This window comes from Capra hircus, chromosome 20, assembly GCF_001704415.2.
Source record: "Capra hircus breed San Clemente chromosome 20, ASM170441v1, whole genome shotgun sequence".
NCBI lineage: Eukaryota > Metazoa > Chordata > Mammalia > Artiodactyla > Bovidae > Capra > Capra hircus.
In genome coordinates this window covers 35907808-35932439 of record NC_030827.1, presented here as the reverse complement: position 1 = coordinate 35932439, position 24632 = coordinate 35907808, and the positions used below count along the sequence as shown (strand labels likewise).

At 40.4% G+C, this 24632-nt stretch overlaps 1 protein-coding gene across 1 annotated transcript in view; it reads right to left on the bottom strand.

Moving 5' to 3' along the window:
• Positions 4097–24632, bottom strand: part of LIFR (leukemia inhibitory factor receptor alpha) — a 78650-nt gene continuing 58114 nt past the window's right edge. Inside the window, exons 14-20 of the mRNA XM_018065593.1 lie at positions 21835–22014; positions 19816–19917; positions 19068–19235; positions 14241–14402; positions 13246–13339; positions 11494–11572; positions 4097–11117 (exon numbers count right to left, since the gene is read on the bottom strand). Coding sequence (XP_017921082.1) covers positions 10497–11117; positions 11494–11572; positions 13246–13339; positions 14241–14402; positions 19068–19235; positions 19816–19917; positions 21835–22014 — 1406 coding nt within the window. The 3' untranslated portion in view covers positions 4097–10496. The remainder of the gene's footprint in view (positions 11118–11493; positions 11573–13245; positions 13340–14240; positions 14403–19067; positions 19236–19815; positions 19918–21834; positions 22015–24632) is intronic.

Sequence of the window (24632 nt, the reverse complement as noted above, 5' to 3'; positions counted from 1 at the left end):
CCTATAGAAGCACATATGCCACTGGGAGAAGAGAGATGGGAATAGGGATGGATCCCTCCGTCATGCAAACTGTCACTTGCAAGAATGTCAAGAACTTGACTGAGAGAATGAAATACATTTCCAAACAGGAGGAGGTGGGCAATGGGCATTAGGTGGGAGGGCTGTAACCTGTGGTCACTTCACATAAAGCCCATTTATCTGCTTTTGTCAGATAACAGTGCAAGGGCAAACTTCCTTTGAGGGAGACTAAAGGGTAACTGCATTTCACAAATACAGGAGCATCTACCACGAGCAACAGAAGCTTCCCCCAGCTGACCTGGGAAGCCTCTTCCTCTTCTAAGGGATTCCCAGCTCCAGGAGGATTTTCCTGGCTTCTCCTCCTCCCCTTAGCCCCAGAGACTCTCCCACAGGTGGTCACCTCTCTGTAAGATAATATCTAATATCTAGGAAAACACATTAAACTGCTTTCGCTTTCAAGGCACAATTATTTAAAGAATATTCATCAAGCATTTGTGATGCGGCAGACACTATGCTAATCTCTGTGGACACAGCTGTTCAATTCCTGTTATCAAATGAAGCCTTAGGATTGTGGTAGAAGCTGAGAGAGGTGGGGGTGCTGGGAAGGCAGATGATGGGGTTCCCAGGGTGCTGAAAAGACTTCTCTGAGCAGCACCATCTAAACCAAGACCTGGAGGAGTTACCCAAGTGAAGAAAGGTGAAGACTACAGCATCGACCCGTGAGAAGAGATCCTGGGCTTTACTTAGCAGGACCCCTGCTGGCTAACCCCCTCTGCGAGATGTCACTAACCTGAGGTGCACCTTAAGCCAGCTTTGAGGCACTGACATCTCTAAGCGCTGGTCAGAAAGTCTTGAGTTGTATCCAAGGTTTCTCAAAGGACAGAGATGTGAGTCACATAGTGAAATGTGATCTCTTGGGTGCACTGTGGACATTACCCGGAATCCTCACAACCGGTCAAGGTAGTAAGACCCACAGCTCAGAGCTGAGAGGAGTGATATGAGAAGTGGAGAAAATTCTCCAGGGCCACCATGGGAGTCAGAGGTGAAACTGGCAGGGAGCCAGGGCAGCTGCTGCCTGGGGTGCGGCACCTGCATTGGCCACAGGGAAAAATGAAGCCTCAGATGGTGACTGAGAAAATCAGACCCCCGGTGCATCTCTGAAGAAGGCGCGTTGTCTGATCCGTCCTTGGGCAATCTGGGACCAGGAAAGGCCATGTGTCCTTAAGACTCGGCTCCTCAAGTCTTCCTGCCTCTCCATCGACTCAAGGAAAACGTGGGTGGGGGTGTGTGCAAGGCTTTAAATGCCCGGAAGACACCCAGACTCACCCTGCTTCTGAAGGCTGAGTCCAAGTGAAGACCCAGCTCTGCAGCCAAGATTCAGTTAGCTGAGGAAGGAAGGGGAAAAAGGTTTAAAGTAATGCTCAAAATTCTCCAAGCCAGGCTTCAACAAGCACGTGAACCGTGAACTTCCAGATGTTCAAGCTGGATTTAGAAAAGGCAGAGGAACCAGAGATCAAATTGCCAACATAGGCTGGATCATCAAAAAAGCAACAGAGTTCCAGAAAAACATCTACGTTATTGACTATGGCAGTCTTTGACTGTGTGGACCACAACAAACTGTGGAAAATTCTTCAAGAGATGGGAATCCCAGACCACCTGACCTGCCTCCTGAGAAATCTGTAGGCAGGTCAAGAAGCAACAGTTAGAACTGGACATGAAATAACAGACTGGTTCCAAATGGGGAAAGGAGTACATCAAGGCTGTATATTGTCACCCTGCTTATTTAACTTAATATGCACAGTACATCATGAGAAACACTGGGCTGGAAGAAACACAAGCTGGAATCAAGATTGCTGGGAGAAATATCAATAACTTCAGATATGCAGATGACACCACCCTTATGGCAGAAAGCAAAAAAGAACTAGAGTCTCTTGATCAAAGTGAAAGAGGAGAGTTAAAAAGTTGGCTTAAAGCTCAACATTCAGTAAACTAAGATCATAGCATCTGGTCCCATCACTTCATGGCAAATAGATGGGGAAACAGTGGAAACAGTGACAGACTGTTTTTTTGGGCTCCAAGATCACTGCAGATGGTGAGTGCATCCATGAAGTTAAAAGACCTTTGCTCCTTGGAAGAAAAATTATGACAAAACTAGACAGCATATTCAAAAACGGAGACATTTTGCCAACAAAGGTCCATCTAGTCAAAACTATGGTTTTTCCAGTAGCCATGTATGGATGTGAGAGTTGGACTATAAAGAAAGCTGAGCACCGAAGAATTGATGCTTTTGAACTGTGGTGTTGGAGAAGACTCTTGAGAGTCCCTTGGACAGCAAGGAGATCCAACCAATTCATCCTAAAGGAAATCAGTCCTGAATATTCATTAGAATGACTGATGCTGAAGCTGAAACTCCAATACTTTGGCCAGCTAATGTGAAGAACTGACTCATTTGAAAAGGCCCTGATGCTGGGAAAGATAGAAGGCGGGAGAAAGGCACAACACAAGATGAGATGGTTGGATGGCATCACTGACTCAATGGACAGGAGTCTGAGTAAGCTCCAGGAGTTGGTGATGGACAGGGAGGCCTGATATGCTGCGGCCCATGGGGTCGCAGCGAGTCAGACGACAGAGCGACTGAACTGAACTGAGACTTGAAGTTCTTTCTCATCTTTCAAACATTTAGGGACATAATTTTGAGCTCCATTCAGGGCATGTGTGTGTGTTCAGTTGTGTTTGACTCTTTGCAATCCCATGGACTGTGCCCGCCAGGCTCCTCTGTCCATGGGATTCTCCAGGCAAGAATATAGGAGTGCTTGCTATTTCTTCCTCCAGGGGACCTTTCAGACCCAGGAATCCAATCTGCAACTCTTGCATCTCCTGCATTGGCAGGTGAATTCTTTACCACTGCACCCCCTGGGAAGCCCCCCCATACATGGCAGTTGTACTCATTTTAACATAATTCCCACTTAACAGTTTCTATCACAATCATCCTTAACAACTTTTGTTTCTTTAACCTGAAAGTAATCACTCTGGGATAAAAATCATCTTGGGTTTAATCCCAGATCAGTTCAAGACATCTCTTGTTACTTCAGCATCACTGGTTCTTACAGACTGAATAATGCTTTTAATTCAATTTTACTGTTAGTCACTCCAGGGGAAGGGTAATAGATCAAATTTATAGGCCGTTGAAAACGAATTCTTACACAGGCCCTTTGAAATGAATGTGAGTTTGTAAGCTAACATTTTAGTGTGATGCCTAATGCTACATATGAAAATAATGATTTTTCATACATTTATATGTTGTTTTCCCCTAATAATGACATCATTCAACTCTTTTTGACCCTTTTAAAAGTTTTCGGGGTTGATTGGGCTATACATTTTGGCTCAAGAACTCACCATCTGGGAAACCAGATATGCACTGAGGTCTCCCTAAAGGACAGACCACATGTATGAGCTCTTCTGGTACTTAAACACTAACATGTGTTTCACAGTTAATTTAAAATTGGTCAACAGTTTCTTCAGGTTAAATACAGGCCCATTCATAATACATCAGTTGTTACTCTGGGTCAGCAGAGGCGGCATAATGCTAAAGACTTCATTTCACCCCCTTTTGAAATTCCATTTAAGATCACTTCATACTTCAAAATTATTGGGGTTTTGCTGAATCAATGACTATATTTCCAAATTCAAAAACTTGACAATAAAATTTTGATATATTTTTAGAATCTCCAGAAATGTTTAGGTTATCCTCAGAGGAAATAAATTAAAAGCCATACTTTAAGGACCAGTATTTATTATTTGTTTTAAAATGCTGGTTCCCCATTACTTGTTTTTATAGTTAACTTCTTTGGTAAATAGAATGTAGATTTAGTGGAATATATGGAAGGTTTCATCAATGACATAGCAATATATTAAAATATTAAAAATTTAGTCAAAGCCCTATGTGATTGCTTCACAGCCACTGTAATTTTTGAGACAGAACCAGAAGTGTTAACAACAAAGCAGAAATCATTTCTCTCAAGTGCTTAAAATAGGAGGAAACCATCCCTCCCCCCATCCTAAATAATGCCCAAATCTGTCAGTGTAAGAAAATATATTTATTTTTTCCATGACAATACTATGATAAAATTGTTAAATACATGCATGTTTTAAAAACAGACATAAGTAACATCTTTAGAGTTAACAGCCAAGCATACTAGTTTTATATTTAAGTGTCTTAGTAATAGGTTACTTATAATTCTATGTTCTTGCTATGACCATGTTTCCCAAAAGATATGGACACTAAATTCTGAAATTATACAATGATATAAAATGTCCAAATTTTTCCTTTTAACAGCAACATAATTTCCAAATTTTCATTAAGGCAGAAAATACTTCAGTTGTTATCTCTGTAAATGGAATGATTTTATTCCATGTTAAACTCGAAATTCTGTGAACCAGACTGAAACACACAAATATACTGCAATCTATACAGTTTGCTTCCTGCATATGTGTATTTAAATGTTTCCAGACATGATTAAGCACAATTTTTAGGTGCAGAACATCACAACTGATCATTCAGGATTGAAAAAAAAAAAAAAGTCTGTAGTGGTAACATTTCAAGAAATTAAACAGTTTTGGATTTGCAGTTTCTCCCTATCTTTCAGCTACATTTGCACACACCTGACCAAACAAAAATTAGTAAACAGTTAACTAGTATTTATAAAAAACTGAAAATATTTAACATATAACATCCCCTTTAAAAAAACACTCATTCTACAAACAACCTTATAAAAGACAAAAACCTATATCTGTTCACAGTATGTGTATTTTGTAAACAGTAATTCACTGTAATGCAATTTTGAAAGTAAAAAATGGTGACTGTCTAGCATTGTAAGGACCTCTGACTTGTAGCTGGCTGACAAAAGAGAAGGAAAGGGAACACACTTCTATGAGCAAAGATGAGCACTTTAAAACAATTCTACCTTTGGACATACTTTAAGGTGGCACCATCTCAAACTGAGGATGTCTCTCTATCCAGGCCAAATTTTTTCAAGCAATTCTGAATTGAAATGTAAAAAAAAAAAAAATCCTTGTCCCTTTTGGAGGAAATAATTGGATAAATCCCAATCCCAGGAATATCTACCCTTCCACAACCATGAGTGGAAGAGGGTTTCTTTTTTGTTTTATTCATAACAGTCACATTTTTCTGAAACATTATGCTGGAGGGAAAAATTGGAATTGAAGGATATATCATAAATAATGGGGAAAAGTATTGAAAATCAAACTGAGGAGATTTGAAAAAAAATTTTATGAGAATTATTCAGTATTATTTTCTATAATCAACTACAAAAATACTAATGCTAAGGTTAAACCTAACAGTTAACTTGTCCATGTTTTATAAATAAAATTGCTTTACCACCTAGAAATCTTTTGATCTTTTATAATATACCACTAGAATGCTTAGGAAAAAATAGTAATGTACAAAGAAATTCAATACACAAGTGAAATTCAATCAGGTATACAAATTATTTTTGGATTCTGTGCAGTGTAAGGTCTATATTGTTAGAAAATTTTTTAAAGTTCTGATTGGCTACTGCAAAGGCAATTTTAGATGATATATGCATTAATACATGTAATAAAAATTAATTCCTTATTAATTGAGCATTCATTTTTTCCCCAACTCATCTTTTAAGTTTTTGGGTATTCAGTTACAGCAACCAAAAATTACTTTTTCTATTTGGTTAATATTCAATCAGTGACAGTTTACTTATTTAAAAGCTTTCAAATTTATTGTTTCTATATTTCTTCAACTACACACTTGCACATTAAAAAAACATTCAGAGGGTTTCTCTCTAAAAATACTACTTTTAATTTTCACAAAAATGTCCCACAGTTAGAATTTGTCTCACACATGTAAATTCTCTTGATAACATGATTTATAATCCAAAATATTAACATTCTTAATGTAGGGAGAAAGAAATGCTATTCATGATTAAAAATAATAGAATTCCATTAAAATCCAGTATCATAATTATAAGAATTTGGATATATTCAAATCACATCCCATGAAACTTTACCATATACAACAGAGTCTGACATCTCAATTAACAGAATGTTGATCTTTAATCTATTACCAGAATTACAGATAGTTCATTTGTGTTAAAATCAGCATGAATATGATCATGTAATAGTTAAAAGACAAAAAAGTACTAACTGAAAAGGAATAAGAATCTCACCACCTAATTGAAGTAAGAGGTTTAAATATTAATAGCCTTGGCACATAATCTGCGGAGGTATAAATAGACCAAATTCAAAACAAGTCATTTCCAATGATATTCTAAGGTCATGACTAAAAGCTACATTGCCAGTAAGTTTAGCCACAAATCATTTTCTTTTGTCAAAGATTTTCTTCTGGATATAAAAAGTAAAATGGCATGGTACCATGAAACTTTGTTTTAGCAGGAAGTATCAGTTTAAAATAAACGCTTTTATCAGGAGAATGAGGGCTCATTCTAATCAGTAAAACTCACACATCAATGTGTTGATTTGCTAGAATCAACTTAATTGGTTGGTACAAACATGTCCCGCATTGTAAACCCATCATATAAAAGTTACTGTGAATATTTAAAATTAGATTAGAATAAGATATCTGTGTGAGACCCAAGTTTTCACTCAACCTGTGGAGTCACTTCTACAGTAGATCTGAGTCTGGGAGCCAATGGTCTCAGATCTATACACGCTAGATCTTGGCATGCACCATCCCGCAGGAGAACTCTGTTGAATCAACACATTCTGGGATGGGACTCAGTCAATAAAAAACCTGACTGAATTTCCATTATGTGCCTAGTCGTAGTGATTAACTAATGATCCCACATTTCACTTTTGAGATGACCAATTTTATACTTTCAAAATAAGGGGGGAAATGTATGTTATAAAAGATACACAAATTTTAACATGGTTCAGAACAGAAAACAGTAAAAATTACCTTAAATAGAAAAAAAAAATTTATCAGATTATGTGCCTGAGCAGTAGAAAAATTTGAGATAATATTTTCTGGATATTAACAGGTTAGGGAGCACTTTTATTTCAAACTATCGCTAAAACTGATTCCAAATTCCTTTCAGAAGAAAACATTCACATGTCTCCTTCACTAAACTACATCTAATTATTCAAGTACAAAAAAGGACTGTGATGTTCTTTAAATATGGACAGTATGAACACAACTAAGAAATTACAGGACTAATTTCCAATAAGAATACAAGTTGCATGAAGGTTTAAGAAAGTGACTTTTACCACAGTTTCTGAGAGTGCAAAAGGACTAGATGTTCTCAATGCAATCCTTCAGATCCATGAGCCGTGAAAGCAATGCTGGTATGGAAAATGAGGCTGAAACTTCTGCCTTTAAATTTTTCTGGGAATGGCTGCCACTCTGTGTAAACTGCAGGGCTGGAGCACCTCTATCACTGAAGCACATAAACACCCAACTATCCAGATACCTGGGCCACGATGTCAAACTCAGGCTCCTACAGGTTTAGCACACTGAAGACTTCAATTGTATATGGATGCTAGTCCATGCAATACGCAATTTATAAGGCCTATCTAGTGTCAAAAGCCTGGCTAAGTCTTCCAAGAATATTTTTATGTTAAATATTATTTCAGATGGCCACTCATTAAGAGAAATGTAGTCACAATGACCATCAGAATCTCCATTCCTCACAAGGGAAGTTTGGTTTGCTGGCTTGGAGGAGATGTGAAAATGTATCCTTTACATGGCACTAATCAAGGCATACTGGGATATATTTCATACATTTAGAATTTTCTAACCAATGATTGGGCTTAACTGGAAACTTTGGCAGGGAAGGTGGGTTTCCCAATCAGGAAGGGCTGGAGGGAAGCCCTCCCTCAGAAGAGGAGCTAATCTGACTGCACAGAGCAAGGTCTTATTAGACCACCTCTCAGCCATGTGCAGGGTCCTGGCACTGAGCATTTACCAGGGTCTGCAGTGACACAGACAACCGGATATGGGACAGAGGGTGTCTTCTTCCCCTCTCCCTGTGCCCAGGTGCCCAGAGGCTGGGTGGTAATCACTTCCCACCTGCAGCTCAGGTCTGGCAGTCTTCAACAGGGGAAAGATGGAGAAATCTGTTCTGACCTCAGACCTAAGCCACATTCTTCTAAGCCTGTCACAAGTAATAGGAGCCTGCCCAGACTTAACAGAGAGACATTCTGCTACTCATTAACCCAGCGATCCTGTGTGTGGATTCCCAGGGGCAGGGGAGAGGTGAGCTGCACTCTGAATCTTCATACAGAACAAGCTATGAAGCCTTGGACGGAGTGAGAGGACTTGAGAGCCCCGGTGAAATGCACCATGAGCCGAACAAAGGAGTCGTTATGTAGGTAGATGGTAGCAGCTGCAACACACAAGATGGAAATCAAAACAATCTCTTCCGGCCTTTTTCCATTATCTCAGGTTAGTGGAGTGAAGATCAATAAACTTCTACCTTGGCCTAAAGAGACACTTTAGAGGCCTAAACACTTATCCTAAAGAGATGAGGCACAGGACTGGTGAGTTTTGACCGGAAAAGAGGCATGAACTGGGGGAAAGAAGGGTGTGGTCACAACAAGCTTCTGCAGGGAGAGAAAGCAGCTCCAGGGCTCAGTGTCTGGGGTGGAAGCAAAGAGAAGGAGCCCAACAGGAGAAATAACAGGACAGAGCAAACTGTTTAGAGGTGACTCTGGTTTGATACAACTTTCATTGTTGAAAATACCTATGAGCTATTATGTGGTTTTACTGTACTATGTGTATACATAATTAATTGCATTTCACTCCACATGTTCATCTACCAGGAAGCTCTGGGATTTAATTGAATCCTAGCAATTAAAATCAGGATTCATAAAGCAGAGTACTACCTAAGTAGATTTTTGTCCCTTGTTGAGGCTTTTTTCTACAACATGGTTTTTATAATGATACATCATGGGCTAGAAAAGAAAAAAACCTGATTCATTATATGCACATACACTACAGAATCTCAAATGATAAATAAAAAGGGACTTATCGTGACTTCTTCAGTTCTTCCAAATTTTCGGGTACTCTGGCCTTAACTGTCAAAAGATAAAATACACAGACAACCTGAGGGCAGGGAAAATATGATAGTTTTTAGTTCTTCAATCTGCTTCTCCAAGAACCATACTCATTCCAGACATCACTTGTGAAGATCAGGGGTGGACAGAGAATGCTGTGAGGACCCCACTCTAGACATCTCCCAGAGCACCTTTAATACAGGTATGCCCATGGATTCAAATCCTCTGTAATGACATTCTATATGAAAGAGCCCTTGAGCAACTGTCCCTGTTAGGAAGCATTATCTTTTTTAGTTTTATATTGAAAAGTTTGAGGACTGAAACAACTAGTTTGGACTGATGAAGAGGAAGGAACTGCTAAGATGTGCGATGAGAAAGAACACCTGTTAGCAGGTGTCAGAGATGCTCACGCTGCCCAGGCAACCAGGGCTCAAAGCGTGGTCTTCTCAGGAGGAACTGAGGCCAATCCCACGTATACAGACAGCTGATGCTGCCAGATATTGCTTAGTAGTCGTCTCAAATAGTAAGTCACTGGAATCCTGTGTTTATGAATAATATTGAATTTGCTCATAATATTTATAAAACTGACACTGTCATAAAAAAACACAATTTAAAAAAAAAACCAAAATCTACAGTCTTAGAAATTTACTTTTAAATATTAGGGCAACCTAATAAGGGAAGCTAGCACAAACACTAAAAAATAATGGAACGTAAAACACCTACCAAAGCAAGGAGACATGATTCTGATTTTGGCTGGTCAGTTTCACGCTCGTTTTCCAAGTTTGTACCCCTGAGAAAACTGTTTGATAACCATTATACAGTAGGCACAGAAATCAGCATACTTTATCAAACAAAACACTAAATAGCTGCTGCTACATTAAAAATTATATTAATTTTCTTAAATGCTGTGGATAAAGAATAATGTCAAAAGTTTCCAAATCTGTGCTTGGTTTTCACCTGGAATGGAGCAAATGTCAGGCAAGTAACATCACCTGTTACTTTGACATTCTACCCCCCTGCCTGCAAATCTGCGTGCAATTCCATGAATTATGTGTGTGAGAAAACCAGATGAACGACAGAACAGAATATAGCTGCTGCAGGGTTTGTTTTGCATGAATGGGCCTGGCACTGCCTGTTCTTGAAAAACTTCTTGAAGGCAGAGTAGTGTGAGAATTCTTTGGCTCGAATCCCAAATAGCTCCAAATTGTGAGTTGTGTGGATCCAAATTCTGAGTTACTGTACTTTGGCTTTGAGACTGTATGAAAAGCACATTAACACTTTTTAGTGTAACTTGTGAGAGTGAAGTCCACCCCACTAGCAACACTTCACAGGACCCCTCCAAGGTGCCTTCGGTTGATGTGGCAGCTCTAGCAACGGGGGCTTATTGAGATGGTGGACTGAAGTAACGGGGACACTTAATCATTTGGTTTGTTCTGAAAAAAGTTTGTAAAGGACCATCCTCCTCCACTTGATTTAGGAGAATCTTCATCTTTAGGTGGAATCAAAAATTGTCGGGAGTTAATGGAGCATGGACTTCCAAAAGACACAATCTCACTGTTGCTGTCTGTGGACCGAGGGGAGTCTGGAGATACCAAGTTCCAAGTATTTACGTTTGCCTGAGGTCTGTAACCTGCAGTTTTATCTAAGTCATCATCTGCATCCAGGTCGTCTACAGTGGAAGTAATGGGGAGGTGCATCTGCGGCTTATAGCCTGCTCCCCCTACAGGGTCACTGTCCAGCTCCCCCTCTGGTTTTGCCTGAGGCTGGTACATGGACTGGATGTCAATGTAGATGACTTGTGAGCCCCCGCCGCCTTCTGCTCCTGGGTTCGCTAGCTCTTCCTCGATGACCGGTGGGCAATAGGACACAACCACGTGGTTCTCGGGTTCTGCGTCAGAGCGATCTTCTGGACGCTCAGCCACCGGAGAAATTATTTCTGTATCTTCTATTTTGGGAGCCACTGACCGAGTTTCCAGAACCTCGACATTATTTGGAGTACAAGGATTCATTTCCAATGTTTTAAGAGCACTGTTTCCCTAGGAGTAAATTTTAAAATAGGGATTAGGGATACCATGAAAAGCTGCTGCAATGCTCCTCCTACAAAAAGAAGCATTATTTTATATATTTTTCACAGATGCTTATAAAATTGCATCTCTACTACTCATCCTAGAGCAAAGCTACTTTTTTCTACATATCAGTATCTTCCATGCTCTTAATAGCAGTGAAAGGAAAAAAGAGCATGCACAAACAATTTAAAATTAATAATTTTGCAAGTTCAGCAGATGGTCAAGCACTGCTGTTTTCTTAGTACATTTTACTGTTCATGACACTGGCATGTTAAAAACTTTTCACAAAAGACTAAAAAAAGGAAGTCAGTACTTCAAAGGTAAATGTAAGAAAATAAAGGATTACCTCACAGACACTCTTTTGAAACTGTAAAGCTTTACAATTTTCTGGATTTGGAATATCAGGATAGAAGGTTTCTTTAATCCTTTAAATAAAGATTAAATACATTTAATAATTATAGGATTATCAGTTAGACAACGAGTTAGTAAGTTATCAGGTTTATTTTGACGTTTCATATGAATATGCTAATGAACACATGAGATAAAAAGGGAAAATCATTTTCAGTTTGATCGGTTGCTAGAGCTTTCATACAGTGCATTCAGAGGTTCCTATCCGAAAACTACAAACAGTGCTTCTGTTTCTAGAACTATAACATCTTATGTATCTAATGAAAATGGAAAGAAAAGAGTTAAGATGCTGACTGTGCTGTCAAGTCAAAAGATACAGGCATTACTCATATAACCAAAATGTTCACACTGTAGACTGGATTCAGTACCATTAACTACTTGAGAACATATTTGCATTTTCCATTCTCTACTACTCAAAAAAGACTTTTCCTGGACTATCAGAAAAAGGAAGGCTATTAATCTTAAGCAAAAACTAAACACAAAAACGAAATTTGCTTAGTGCCCTATCATAGTTACAGCTGTTAAAATTTTTTTTTATCGTTTGAAATTCCTATAGGAAAAAAAAAATGTTGTCAATGTATGTCCAAAATGCTCTAACTTCCAATCTATCTCCTTATATTTTTTCTGAATGGAAACTGTCTTAAAAATGTGATTTTTGGTAATGAGAATGTGGCTATCAAATAGGGTATTCTATAGTTTTAAGCTGTTACTATACTGATTTATAAGCCAGGATTGCTAGAACACATTCTCTTCTTTACCATGAATGATGGCATTTTGAAGGCCAGTGAGGACCAAATGAAGACAGCCGTTTGCCCAAAGCCCAGCCCAGGACAGCTCCTGCTGGCTGAGCACAAGCACGAGCCCGCTCACCTCCGCTCACACCACTCACGCGGTCACTGCATCCAAACACACACTGCTCTCTCCAGAAGATCAAGCTCTTTCCAACTTGCAGGCCCTCAGAGAAGCCTTTCTCTCTGCCTGGCACATCCTCTCCTCTTCCCCTGTTCCAGGGACCTCCACAGGGAAACCTGACCGCCCACAGAGACACGTTTCCCCACTGTTCTCTCACGCGCCCATGCTCTTTCCAGCACCCACTCACACTTCTCCACATGTATTTATTAAATGATTATGGGTTCAAGTCGATCCTCCCCACTATTCCATAAGGATCATACTTATTTAGTCTACCACTGTACCTCCCTTCACATGGGAGGGCCATTCACATCTGTTAAATAAATGACCAGATTTTCTAAATAGATCACCAGGACAAGGGAGAGCTCAATCATTAAACTACATTTAACCCTGCATATAGCTACTGCCGTATTTACACCTGTAAATATATTTTTTTTAGTACAATGGCTTCTACTTTAATTAGTAAACATGCTTTTGTGCATGCTCAGTCATGTCTAACTTTCTGTGACCTCATGGACTGCAGCTTGCCAGACCTCCCTGTGCATAGCAGGAAAAATTTACACTTTTCCTTTGTTAAGTTTTAAAACCTGTAAATAATATGCCATGTTCTTGTCTAATATTATCTCCAACATTAATTCTGACCAATATAAATATGTATTACCTAGTTTCCACCAAAAAGGTGTACCTGTTATTTTGTTCAGTCACAAGTTGTGCCAGACTCTCTACACATGAACTAATCAATCATGCCCTTAAGAACAAAACAGTGAGAGTCAATCATTACCATTCTCGTTTCCGATAGCAAAGGATACTTGTTACCACTCCAATGATGACAGCCACTGCCACTGGGATGAGAATGGCAATAATCAAACCCTCAGCTGAAAAGAGAACATTGCAGAGGTTAAAATCATCATTTTTATATATGAATTCAATAAATTCATAAGACATTTAAGTCAGTAGATTATCTGAAGAAAAAATCCTAACTGCTCCAGAGAAACTGAAAAATTATTAAAACATAACCTTAAAAAGTACTGTAATTTTATACTAGCACATAAGTTCTTTAGAGCAGGGTTTCCCTACTTCGGCACTCCTAACATTTTAGGGCAGATATTTCTTTGACATGTGCTGGTGGGGAAGAGGCTGTTCCATGCACTGGAAGATTAACAGCATCCTTCAGCCTCTAACCACCAGATACCAGTAGCACAATCAAAACGGCACCATACAATGCCAAGTGTCCCTAGGAGGCAAAATCACCCCCAGGTGAGAGCTAACTCCACATGGCCCTCCTTTATTTAAAGGCATGTATGACCTTCAACCCAGGGCTAGAGAACAAGCCTGTGATCAATGAAAGTTCTTTGCTGTTGACCAACTGATCAAGTCTATCTCCTCTACTTTCCATCTCAAATTTATAAGTGTTGTGCTTTACACTTTTTTAAGGCTGTTTCTTACATTTCTTCCCAGGATATGTTAAAAATCTCAGAATATTTCGGGCAAAAAATTTTAAACCAGTTGACCATAAGTTTAACATGAATTTAGAACTCGAAACTTCAGATATATCCTCAATCCCTTAATTTCTCAAGTACGCATTAGACAATAGGTTCAGATAACTAGTAAGAATAAATATGAAGTCATTTCAGGCCTTTCAACACTGCCCTCCACCTACTTTAAAAGTATAACAAAATGTGAAATTCAAAGAGGGGGTTTCTGTACAAACAAATGTCACTAGAAAACCAATGCCCTTGCGTATAGAAAGCAACTCAATCACAACATTTAACTCACAGTTCTCCTTTGTCACCACAAACATGCTCCTCTCTGGGCCCATTCCTCCACCTGTGTAGGCTCGCAAGACCAGGTGGTAACTTGTTTTACCTTGAAGATCAGCAATCCTCAGTGTCTTCTGGGATATGTCAGTAATATTCTTAACCTTTGTGTCAAAACGACCTGTTTTGCAAGTGAAGAAGATTAGTACTGTATACTGTATCAAACGTAGACTGGCGATTTGTTTCTTACATGATAGTATACATGTTTCAATGCCATTCTCTCAAATCATTCCACCCTCTCCCTCTCCCACAGAGTCCAAAAGTCCGTTCTATACATCTGTGTCTCTTTTGCTGTCTCGCATACAGGGTTATCATTCCCATCTTTCTAAATTCTATATATATGTGTTAGTATACTGTATTGGTGTTTTTCTTTCTGGCTTACTTCACTCTGTATAATAGGCTCCAGTTTCATCCACCTCATTAGAACTGATTCAAATGTATTCTTTTTAATGACTGAGTAATACTCCATTGTGTACATGTACCACAGCTTTCAGGGGGTTCAGGATTGGGAACTCATGTACACCCATGGCTGATTCATGTTAAGGTATGGCAAAACCAATAAAGTATTGTAAAGCAAAATAAAGTAAAAATAAAAATTAAAAAAAAAGATTATTACTGATCTCTATACTATTTTTAAACATCTAGTTACCCAAACTTGTCACATATCATTTTTAAGTGAGTCTAAATGCTAGTCGCCTCCAGGGCCACAGCTTGTACTGCAAGTCAGCACCATGTTCAATTCCACCTCTACCAGTTAGCAGCCGGGTTATCTGGATCTATTATTTGAACCACTCTGAACCTGAGTTTCTCTCACTGTGAAATCCCATATCATGACTTAGCTCTCAGAGCTGTTTCGAAGCTCTCAGAAATTTCCATGCACATTCTCTAGAACAATGCCTGGCATACACCAGGCCATTAATAAAAGTCTCTTTTCTTTCTGTTACTAAGAGCATGAAAACCCACTGCAACCCAAACCCATGAGGGCAGGGACACTGTCACTTGAGCTGACCATCTGTCTGTGAGTGAAGTGAGAAACTCAAGGGAGCGGGAGCATGAATCAATGGAGATCACTCCAGATGACTCAGGAAACCGAGGTCTCAAGTAAGACACCAGTGAGGACGCCTTGGAACTGTTTTAAAAGGAAATGAGAAGAATTGTCTAAACTATTGTTTTTTTAAATTTAACCAAAATAGTGCAGTTCAATAGCATATGGCTAATAAAAAGCAGCAGTTGCCTGCCTGCATCTCCCTCCCCCCAACCAATCACTTCAAAATCAAGTTATCAGTTTCTGTGGGTATTCACTTCCATTTCTGAAATAAACTTAGACTGGTGCTGGTTTAGTCACTACGTCATGTCTGACTCTTGCAATCCCGTGGACTACAGCCCATGAAACTCCTCTGTCTATGGGATTTCCCAGGCAAGAACACTGGAGTGGGTTGCCATTTCCTTCTCCAGGGAATCTTTCTGACCCAGGCACTGAACCTGGGTCTACTGTACTGCAAGGCAGTCTCCTGCACTGCAGGAGCATCTTCTTTACTGACTGAGCCACCAGGGAAACCTAAATTGGTAGTGCTTGACTTTTAAATTTTAGATGTTAGCTCTAACACACAACCACTAGCCCTTCTCCCCTCAACCCCACATCACTGGCAGAAAAACATAAAAAATTTTGGTAAATTCAGTGTTTATATTATCACGATTATATAAACATGAAGTACTGCTAAGACAAACTGCTTGAGATGATCATGTTTCCTTTCTTTTCTGTTGTTTTAATTGCCTTTCTTCCTTATTTGTTTGATGTACCAGTTGCTAATTCTCCCCACATCCTTCAATGAATATTCAACATAATTTTCCATGTGATCCAACACAACTAAGTCCCAGCGCTGTGGCCTCTCCCAGCCCCTGTCTGCTCTTCATCAGGTTACTTCCCAGGGTGTCTTCTCTGGACTGAAAGCCTTCCAGGGGCCCTTGTCCTGGGACTCCCTGCCCCACTTATTTCCTTGTGTGGAGGCCCACTTTTCTAGTAGATGTTGGAGAAGGGATAGCTGGGGGAAGTAATATGTGTAGCCTCGCCTGTCTAAAAATGTCTTCTATTCTCACAGAAGTAGTACAGCTACTACTGTATCTGTAGATAAACTGGCTTGACTACAGTATTATTTTAGGCTGAAACAATTTTTCACTCAGTATTTTAGCCGTAATATCTTCTAGTATCCGGTATGTTGTTGAGAACTGCCATTCTTATTCCTGATCCGGGCACCATAACTGCTTTGTTTCTAGGACTTTTTCTTTATATATTAGGTGCTCTGAAAATTCACCATGACATATTCAGCATAGATCTATTTCTCCATTTTACTGGTGTATTTAATGGCACCTTTCACTGCATACACTGAGGTCTTTTGGTTTGGGGAAATTTTCCTGCGCTATTTCTTTGATACTTTCCTCCCCTCCACTCCACTCTCCTTTCTTACAGATCTCTTATAAAGGAGGACAGGGAAGGTCTTTGACTCAAGCTGCAACTTTCTTTTACCTCCAAGTCTCTTCTGCCTGTGTCTCATTTTCAGAAGAATTCCCCCATTTTCCTTTTAATATTTCTACTTCTATTTAACTCCTTAAAAATTTCCTCAATCACAGTTTTAATTTGGAGGAATTCATAACCATCTTCTGTTTGTTCCTTTTTAGAACGTCATGTCTTTTCAATAAATAGTTGTACCTCAACTATCCAAGAATAGTTGTTTTTTTTAATTTCTCTGCTTTCCCACGTAACATTTGTTTCCTCTGATTTCTCCTGCTGTCTGTCTTGCAGGTTAGAAGCTTCCTCAATCATCTGGTTATCCCTGGCTATACTTCGTGTTTGAGAGTGAGCCACTAAAAGGCTCACTGGAAGCCTGGTGTGCACAGGTGGGGTTTAGAGGTGGGTGGGCTTCATGTCTGTTACTGACAGGAAATGACCAGCTGGGTTCCTGGCTTTTCATTGGGGTGATCCCCTGAATCTCAGCATGTTTTATGTCTTTTCTCAGGAACCATTTAATCCTCTCACCTCTTGTCCGGGAAACATGCCTAGCTGAAGATCTATTAACCGCGTGGAAAGGAGGAAGAAGGAAGGTCACATTGTCCGCTGTGGTCTCCCCTGCCTGGAGGCTCTCTGGTTCGGAATAAATCTGTTCTCATTCAGGGGAGAGGGCACTCACATGAGCTACATGACATTCTGTAGGACTTGGGCGTTCTAACTGATGCTTACATGCCTTCAGTCAACTCCTGCTGTTCAGGCCAGATTCATCCTAACCACTGGCATCCACTGCTGGCCCGTCAGGATAAACCAGACTACTCCTAACTGATGCTTGCCTGACTATCCACCTAGACTGTCCCACCATCCACTCTAGTTCACTCAGCCCACTTCCACGTTCTAATGTTTCTATGTCCTCTTTTTTGTCTCTCCGGTTCTTTGTCTTTATTGGCTTTATGGGTTTTTTGTTTTTTTCCTCTGTTTTACTCTAATTTTAGGGACCAACCCACTCTAACCAGAAGTCTACGTGCTATAATTTTAACTGATTCAAGTGCAAAATTTCTGAGAACCTGAGGTTCAAGTGCAAAATTTCTGAGCTCCTGAGGGAAATTACACCAGACTCTGGTGTAATGTCTGGGCTTCCCTGGTGGCTCAGATGGTAAAGAAATCACCTGCAATGCAGGAGACCCGGGTTCAATCCCTGGGTTGGGAAGATCCCCTGGAGAAGGGAAAGGCAACCCACTCCAGTATTCTTGCCTGGACAATCCCATGGACAGAGGAGCCTGGTGGGCTACAGTCCATGGGGTTGCCAAGAGTTGGACATGACTAAGCACTTTTTTTTCTGGATATTTTCAGAATCTGATAGTTAGGGTTTGCCTCAACTCTGAAGGTTTAGGAAATGCGGAACTCCGTGATTTGGGGCAGGCACACGTTTATGCAGCTGTTCTCCAGAGGTGACTAAACTAATGCCCAGGTGGGCAGCATGTCCCTATGGCACTGTTTGTTCTCTACTTGTCAGACAGTCATTAACTAATTAAAACGGTTTCTTTCCAAGAAAAGGTCATTAAGGAAAACAAAAGCTCTCAAACTGAAGAGATGATACATGCTTGTGTTATTCAGTCATAAATAAGAAGCTTCTGACTTTGAACAGAAATGTCATTGAGGGTTTAAAGCCAAAAGTCTGCATAAACATGTCTTTATTTGTAAATGTGAGGATTCTCAAAGGTCTCTGTGCATACACTTACCAATTGTCAAGACTGACTCTAAGTTTTTAAGATTTAAGGGACACACACATGCTCTATCAAGCCAATTAAATTTCCCAACTCATTAAGGCCTTGCCTAACTGTGGGGATAGCTCTTTGTCAAATAAAAGGAGGCTCTGAAGCCATTTTTTAGGTTCCTGAGTTTTCACTTCCATCGGCATAAATGCAGGAAGCCTTTTTTTTTTCTTAAGGTAACCTTCATAAGATGCTTTGTTATGCATCATGCAAGATTAGTAAGAGATCTTCTCTGTCCTGTGGGGATCATAATCAAAGGCCTCAGAATAAACGATTTAAATGATTTCTTAAAGACCACATGCCATTTATTACATACTAAAATCTTGAAAAATCTCATATTCATCAAATGACTTCATTTTCACTTCCTTATTGTTCAGAGTTTTGGAGAGCAGTTTGAACTATTCAGTACCATTTTCTTTTACCTTTTCTTTCTTCTTTCTCTCCATTTTTTGTAATTAATATAGAACTTCTAAGAAACAGTATATACTTATTCTAGTAATTTACTCACCTGATTCCAAACCCATTATCTTAGATGTGTCTCTCTCTCCTTTTTCAAAGTAAAATAAATATCCTCTTAAAAATCCTCTAAGCTCTTCCACAGGAATTTCTTCCCATTTCACTAATATAGAATCTGCAGATGTATCCTCAACGGTAAAATTTGGAGCAATAGCTGGAGCTGTAAAAGAAAAGAAGCCCACACTTAGAGGAGAGTTTACTAATACAGAGCAAGACATTAAGGTTTATGAGATTTCTAGCCTCAAAAATAGCTGAATCTGGAATGAGAACATTATTCTTTATTTAATCATAAACTTTCACATGTATTATCACAGCACTTTTACTATGAAGATACAAGGGTAGAACTTACAACTTTCAGGTATAAAACATATCTGGGGGGGTTCTATGCAAAATCTTTAAGTGGCTACTCCAATAGACTATTTCTATTTCCCCTTTTTAGTGATAGTCTTAAATAAACAGTTTTTAAAATTTGTAGAAGTACATAGTAAATCTTTTTGACATCCAAAATAAGACTTAGTTTTCTCTATGACAAGAGTAAAACTGTCAAATGTAAACATTAAACAAATGAAGAATAAGTAATTATCAATAATTTTACAGTTATCATCTAACTTATTTTTCTTCCTTGAACTAATACACATCTCGATTCAATCTGTTTTTAGAATTCAATCTTAAAATTGATGTCTACTTATAATTTCTCATGTTACCTTCAACTCTTAAGAAAACTTACCCATTTAACTTACCCAATTCTTCTACATATCCAATTACAGAATGTAACAATTGATATCCTTGATTTCTGCACCCATACACCGAAAAATTATATCTTACACCTGGTCGAAACTGATCTACAGGATGAACACAATCAGTAAACTTTCCTAAGTACATATGGCTATGAATATCTATTTTAGAAATATCAAACTGAAAATAACTCACTTTGAAATTTCCAAAGCTAATTTTACAAAGGTTACAGAAAATACATTTGCGTTTCCAAAACTAGTAAACATTCAGAGTGAAAAGTGACTTGACAAAAATTAAATTCACATCTGTTGCAATGAAAAATTTAGTATTATAACATGACATCATCTTGAAGGGGGAAAAAATGGTAATCAAGGTTTTCATTTTGTTCCTTCAAATTAAGCAATGACAACTTCTTCCTAGATTTGGTCCTGGGTCAGTTTTTGAAACAGCCCCAGGTCTGTATCACACCTCTGAAAAGCTCTTCCCTACCTAGGGTTATTTGTGGGTTGGAAAGAACCCATTGCTCTTCCCTTGTTCCAAGAAGCAGATACTAAAATTTCCACTGTACAGGACACCAAGGGGTTAAAGGAAATGGGACTTGAGTCTATTCCTCTTTACCGCATCAGCATTTAGTGCTATTAATTCCACAAGACATACAAGAAAAGCATTTTAACTTCGATCCAAGTTAATCACTTTCAACTGTCTCCTCAATACAATGCAAAGCAGGGTGGACGCAACAGGACTCCTGGCCTGGAGCAGCTGGCAGGACAGATGTGAACAGCTAACAATAAGATGCTATGCGGGGCCTCTGCATCAAAGGTCCTCCTTCTCACCCTACAGGTTTCAACTTCATCTTATAGCCCAGATATTCCAGCTAAAGAGACATTTCTCACCTTCCGGCATCATTCCACCCTGCCCCAGTCCATTCTGATCATTCTCAAGGCCAAAGTGAGAAAGGAGGGAAGAGGGGTCATAATTTATACAGAGCACACTACGGCTGTGTAAGGTTGGGCTGTACTTCACTGGTAAGGGACGACGTACTAGTCAAGGAAAAAGAAAGGCAACCGTCGAGGCCTTGGCCAATTATGCACATGAAAGAATCTGGCTGTATTCCAAGTAGAGATGGAAAAAAAAATCTGAAGCTCCATGTAGGAATCCAATGCATGGGGCTCACCCTGACCATCTGACAGTGAACAAAGTAAACGAGCAGAACGTGATTCCTGGGAGAGAAGGCTCAGCAGCTGCTCCTCTCCTGCACTTCACTCACACGTGAGGGAGAATGGGGCTGGTGGGGGGTGGTGGCGGTGGCGACGTCAGAAGCTTCACTACCCAGAGGTTCCACAGTTCCCACAGGTAGAGACACACTCACTCATGCCAGGGGCTCAGAAGGAACAGTGATGGTGCAGAGAGGCTAGAGCTCCCAAGGCCAAGACTGGCTCAGCCTGAGGCAACTGCACACCCGTCTTGGCTGCATCGTCTTAGGCTTGCAGCTCCTGAGTTGTCCCCCCGGCCCTCACTGCGCCCCTGACCTGCATCGGGAAAGTGCTAATGGGTGCAAGTCCTTTGTGCTCAGTAACCCGGCTTGTGGGCAAACAAGGGCAAAAAGGTGGCAAATGAGGTCATTATAATTATAAACAATGTTGTGCTGAACATTCTTAGATGTACATCTGTGCTGCTCTTGGATTTTTTTTCCTTAGAATACATTCCTAGACAAGTAACGACGAGATCAGAGTCTATGAATTTTTTCACACACATACTGCCACAAACTGCTTTCCAAAACAGTTAAACCAATCCATAACCAGCCCAGTGGTGAGGGGGAACAGTCACTGCACTGCAACCAGTAACTCTGAGTGCTGCTCTTAAAAAAAAATTTTTCTTTTTGGTGGTTAGCCGCTGTAGTTTATACAGAAATAGAAACATAATGGTGTACACACGAAACTTGCATGATGTTATTCTAAACCAATGTCACCTCGATAAAAAGTAAATTTTAAAAATATCTTTAAAGAACTCTGAGAGACACCTACCAGATTCTATTACAGTTTCAGTGCTGTTTGAAGGGATTTTTTTCCAGTCCATGAGGCAGGGTCCAGACTGAGATGAGTTACACCACTTAATTACATAGTCGCAGGTCATGTTGGGGTCGTAATTCCAAGTGAGGAGGATCCTATTTCCCATTCCAAGAGCCTGCTCTATTTTGAGATCATCTTCAAGAAAGAAGGATTTTTACTAGTGTTAAAAATAATGTTTTCAGGTAAACCTCATGAAAATGAGCCAGAGTTATACACATCATTTCATTGTACATACACTGCCAAATGGTGCTAAACTAGATAAACCTTTAGCCAAGTTTAGAAATGCTGCTCTATGGCAATTACTTGGTCATACAGATCAACTCTGCAGCTGGAAACAAAACAAAACAAAATAACAAAGAACCAAGGATCAGGCAGTGACATAGCTGGGCCGGGACATGAAGCTCAAGAGCCATGATGAATGGCGCAGAGGTCACGGCACAGCGGGGGCGGGAGGCTGGAGAAGAGCAGGCCTGGGTGGCCAGAATCTCCCCTCTCATCATCCACTATGGATGTGAGCTCCATGAGCGCAGACGGGGGCCTGTGCCTGCAGCTCCACTCTGGGCACAGACCATGGCAAACAGGAGCACAACCCCACACAGTGAGTGAATGGATGGTTGTGCCAGCCCCTCGCTTCCCTTCAAGGGAGACTGCTGTCCCATGGGTGGGTGGAAGGGATTCTGGAGACAGGACAGGGATAAAAGCGATGGGATGGGGTGGCCAGCGTGGGCAGAGAGCAGTACGGATGTGTGAGGTGCAGAGGCTGACAGAGGGCGCTGGGGGCCATGATGAGGTTTGTTTTCCCCACCTGCCGGATCTCAGCCTCAGCGATAAGGGAGGCCCAAGGTTGGGAGTAAGTAATTAGTGTGGGTTAGAACAGCGTGGCCAAGAGGGAAATTTTCCAGAGAAACAGGGGAAAGAAGTAATTTCTCTAAATGATGCATATTTAAGGGCTCATTTGCATTCATAAGCAACTACTACTAGATACAAGACAACAATCTGGCTTGGAATACAGAAGACTCTGGATACAACAGCTTCTTGGCTCAATGTGACTAAAAAATCCACACTGTCAGCCTGTGCTGAGGCAGTAAGGCCTCCAGCTGGGGAATCCTCAAGGAATCATGATTTGTTCTGAGCTGCAGTAACTGTCTGAAAGCTAATGGCCAGACCACTGTTAGTTCTGTACATTACTATCTCCTGAGAGACACACAGAAAAGGTAGGAATATAGCTTCTGAATTATAAAAGATAAATAGGTATTGCCTATTATTCTGAGAGCCATGAAACACCTAACCTAAATCGGCAGCTCGTCTTGCCACGGGGGTCCACACGGCTTCCCCTGTCCTGTTTTCGCCTCCGCAGCGCTGCCTGCGGACCTCTCCGCTCTAGCATGCACTGCTATCTGGGCTCTGGCTGCTGCTGCATGTCTAGAAACATACTGTGTGTCCCTATTCCTTCCTCCTAATGTGTCCACAACTGAGTGGAACAAAGAAACAGTTATGTAACAAGCAGTCAGACACTGCCCAGTGCCCTCAAACAAGAACTGAAAAGGTACTGAGGACCCGAACTGGACCAATTTTTCTTCCTTCAGGAGTGGGTGATCACAGAAAGGTGACCCCATACTAGGGTGGGACAGCAAGTAGGGGGGGTCAGGGAATGACTCAGAAGAGAAGCTAACTGGGCGAGGAGGCAGGAATGGCCACTGAGAGCTTGTGACTCAAAAACTTGTCAAGGAAGAATGGACAGTCACTGTTCAGTTCAGTCGCTCAGTCATGTGCGACTCTTCGACCCCATGGACTGCAGCACACCAGGCTTCCAGGTCCATCACCAACTCCCGAGTTTACTCAAATTCCTGTCCATTGAGTCAGTGTGTGATGCCATCCAACCATCCCATCTTCTGTCATCCCCTTCTCCTCCCGCCTTTAATCGTTCCCAGCATCAGGGTCTTTTCAAATGAGTCAGTTCTTCACATCAGGTAGCCAAAGTATTGGAGTTTCAGCTTCAGTATCAGTCCTTCTAATGAATATTCAGGACTGATTTCCTTTAGGATGAATTGGTTGGATCTCCTTGCTGTCCAAGGGACTCTCAAGAGTCTTCTTCAACACCACAGTTCAAAAGCATCAATTCTTCGGTGCTCAGCTTTCTTTATAGTCCAACTCTCACATCCATATGTGATTACTGGAAAAACCATAGCCTTGACCAGATGGACCTTTGTTGGCAAAGTAATGTCTTTGTTTTTTAATATGCTGTCTAGGTTGGTCATAGCTTTTCTTCCAAGGAGCAAGCATCTTTAATTTCATGGCTGCAGTCACCATCTGCAGTGATTGTGGAGCCCAAAAAAATAGTCTGACACTGTTTCCACTGTTTCTCCATCTGCCATGAAGTGATGGAACCAGATGCCACGATCTTAGTTTTCTGAATGTTGAGTTTTAAGCCAGCATTTAAACTCTCCTCTTTCACTTTCGTCAAGAGGCTCTTTAGTTCTTTTTTGCTTTCCCATTAAGGGTGGTGTTATCTGCATATCTGAAGTTATTGATATTTCTCGTGGCAATCTTGATTCCAGCTTGTGCTTCATCCAGCCCAGCGTTTCTCATGATGTACTCTGCATAGAAGTTAAATAAGCAGGGTGGCAGTATACAGCCTTGATGCATTCCTTTTCCAATCTGGAACCAGTCTGTTATTCCACGTCTAGTTCTAACTGTTGCTTCTTGACCTGCATACAGATTTCTCAGGAGGCAGGTCAGGTGGTCTGGTATTC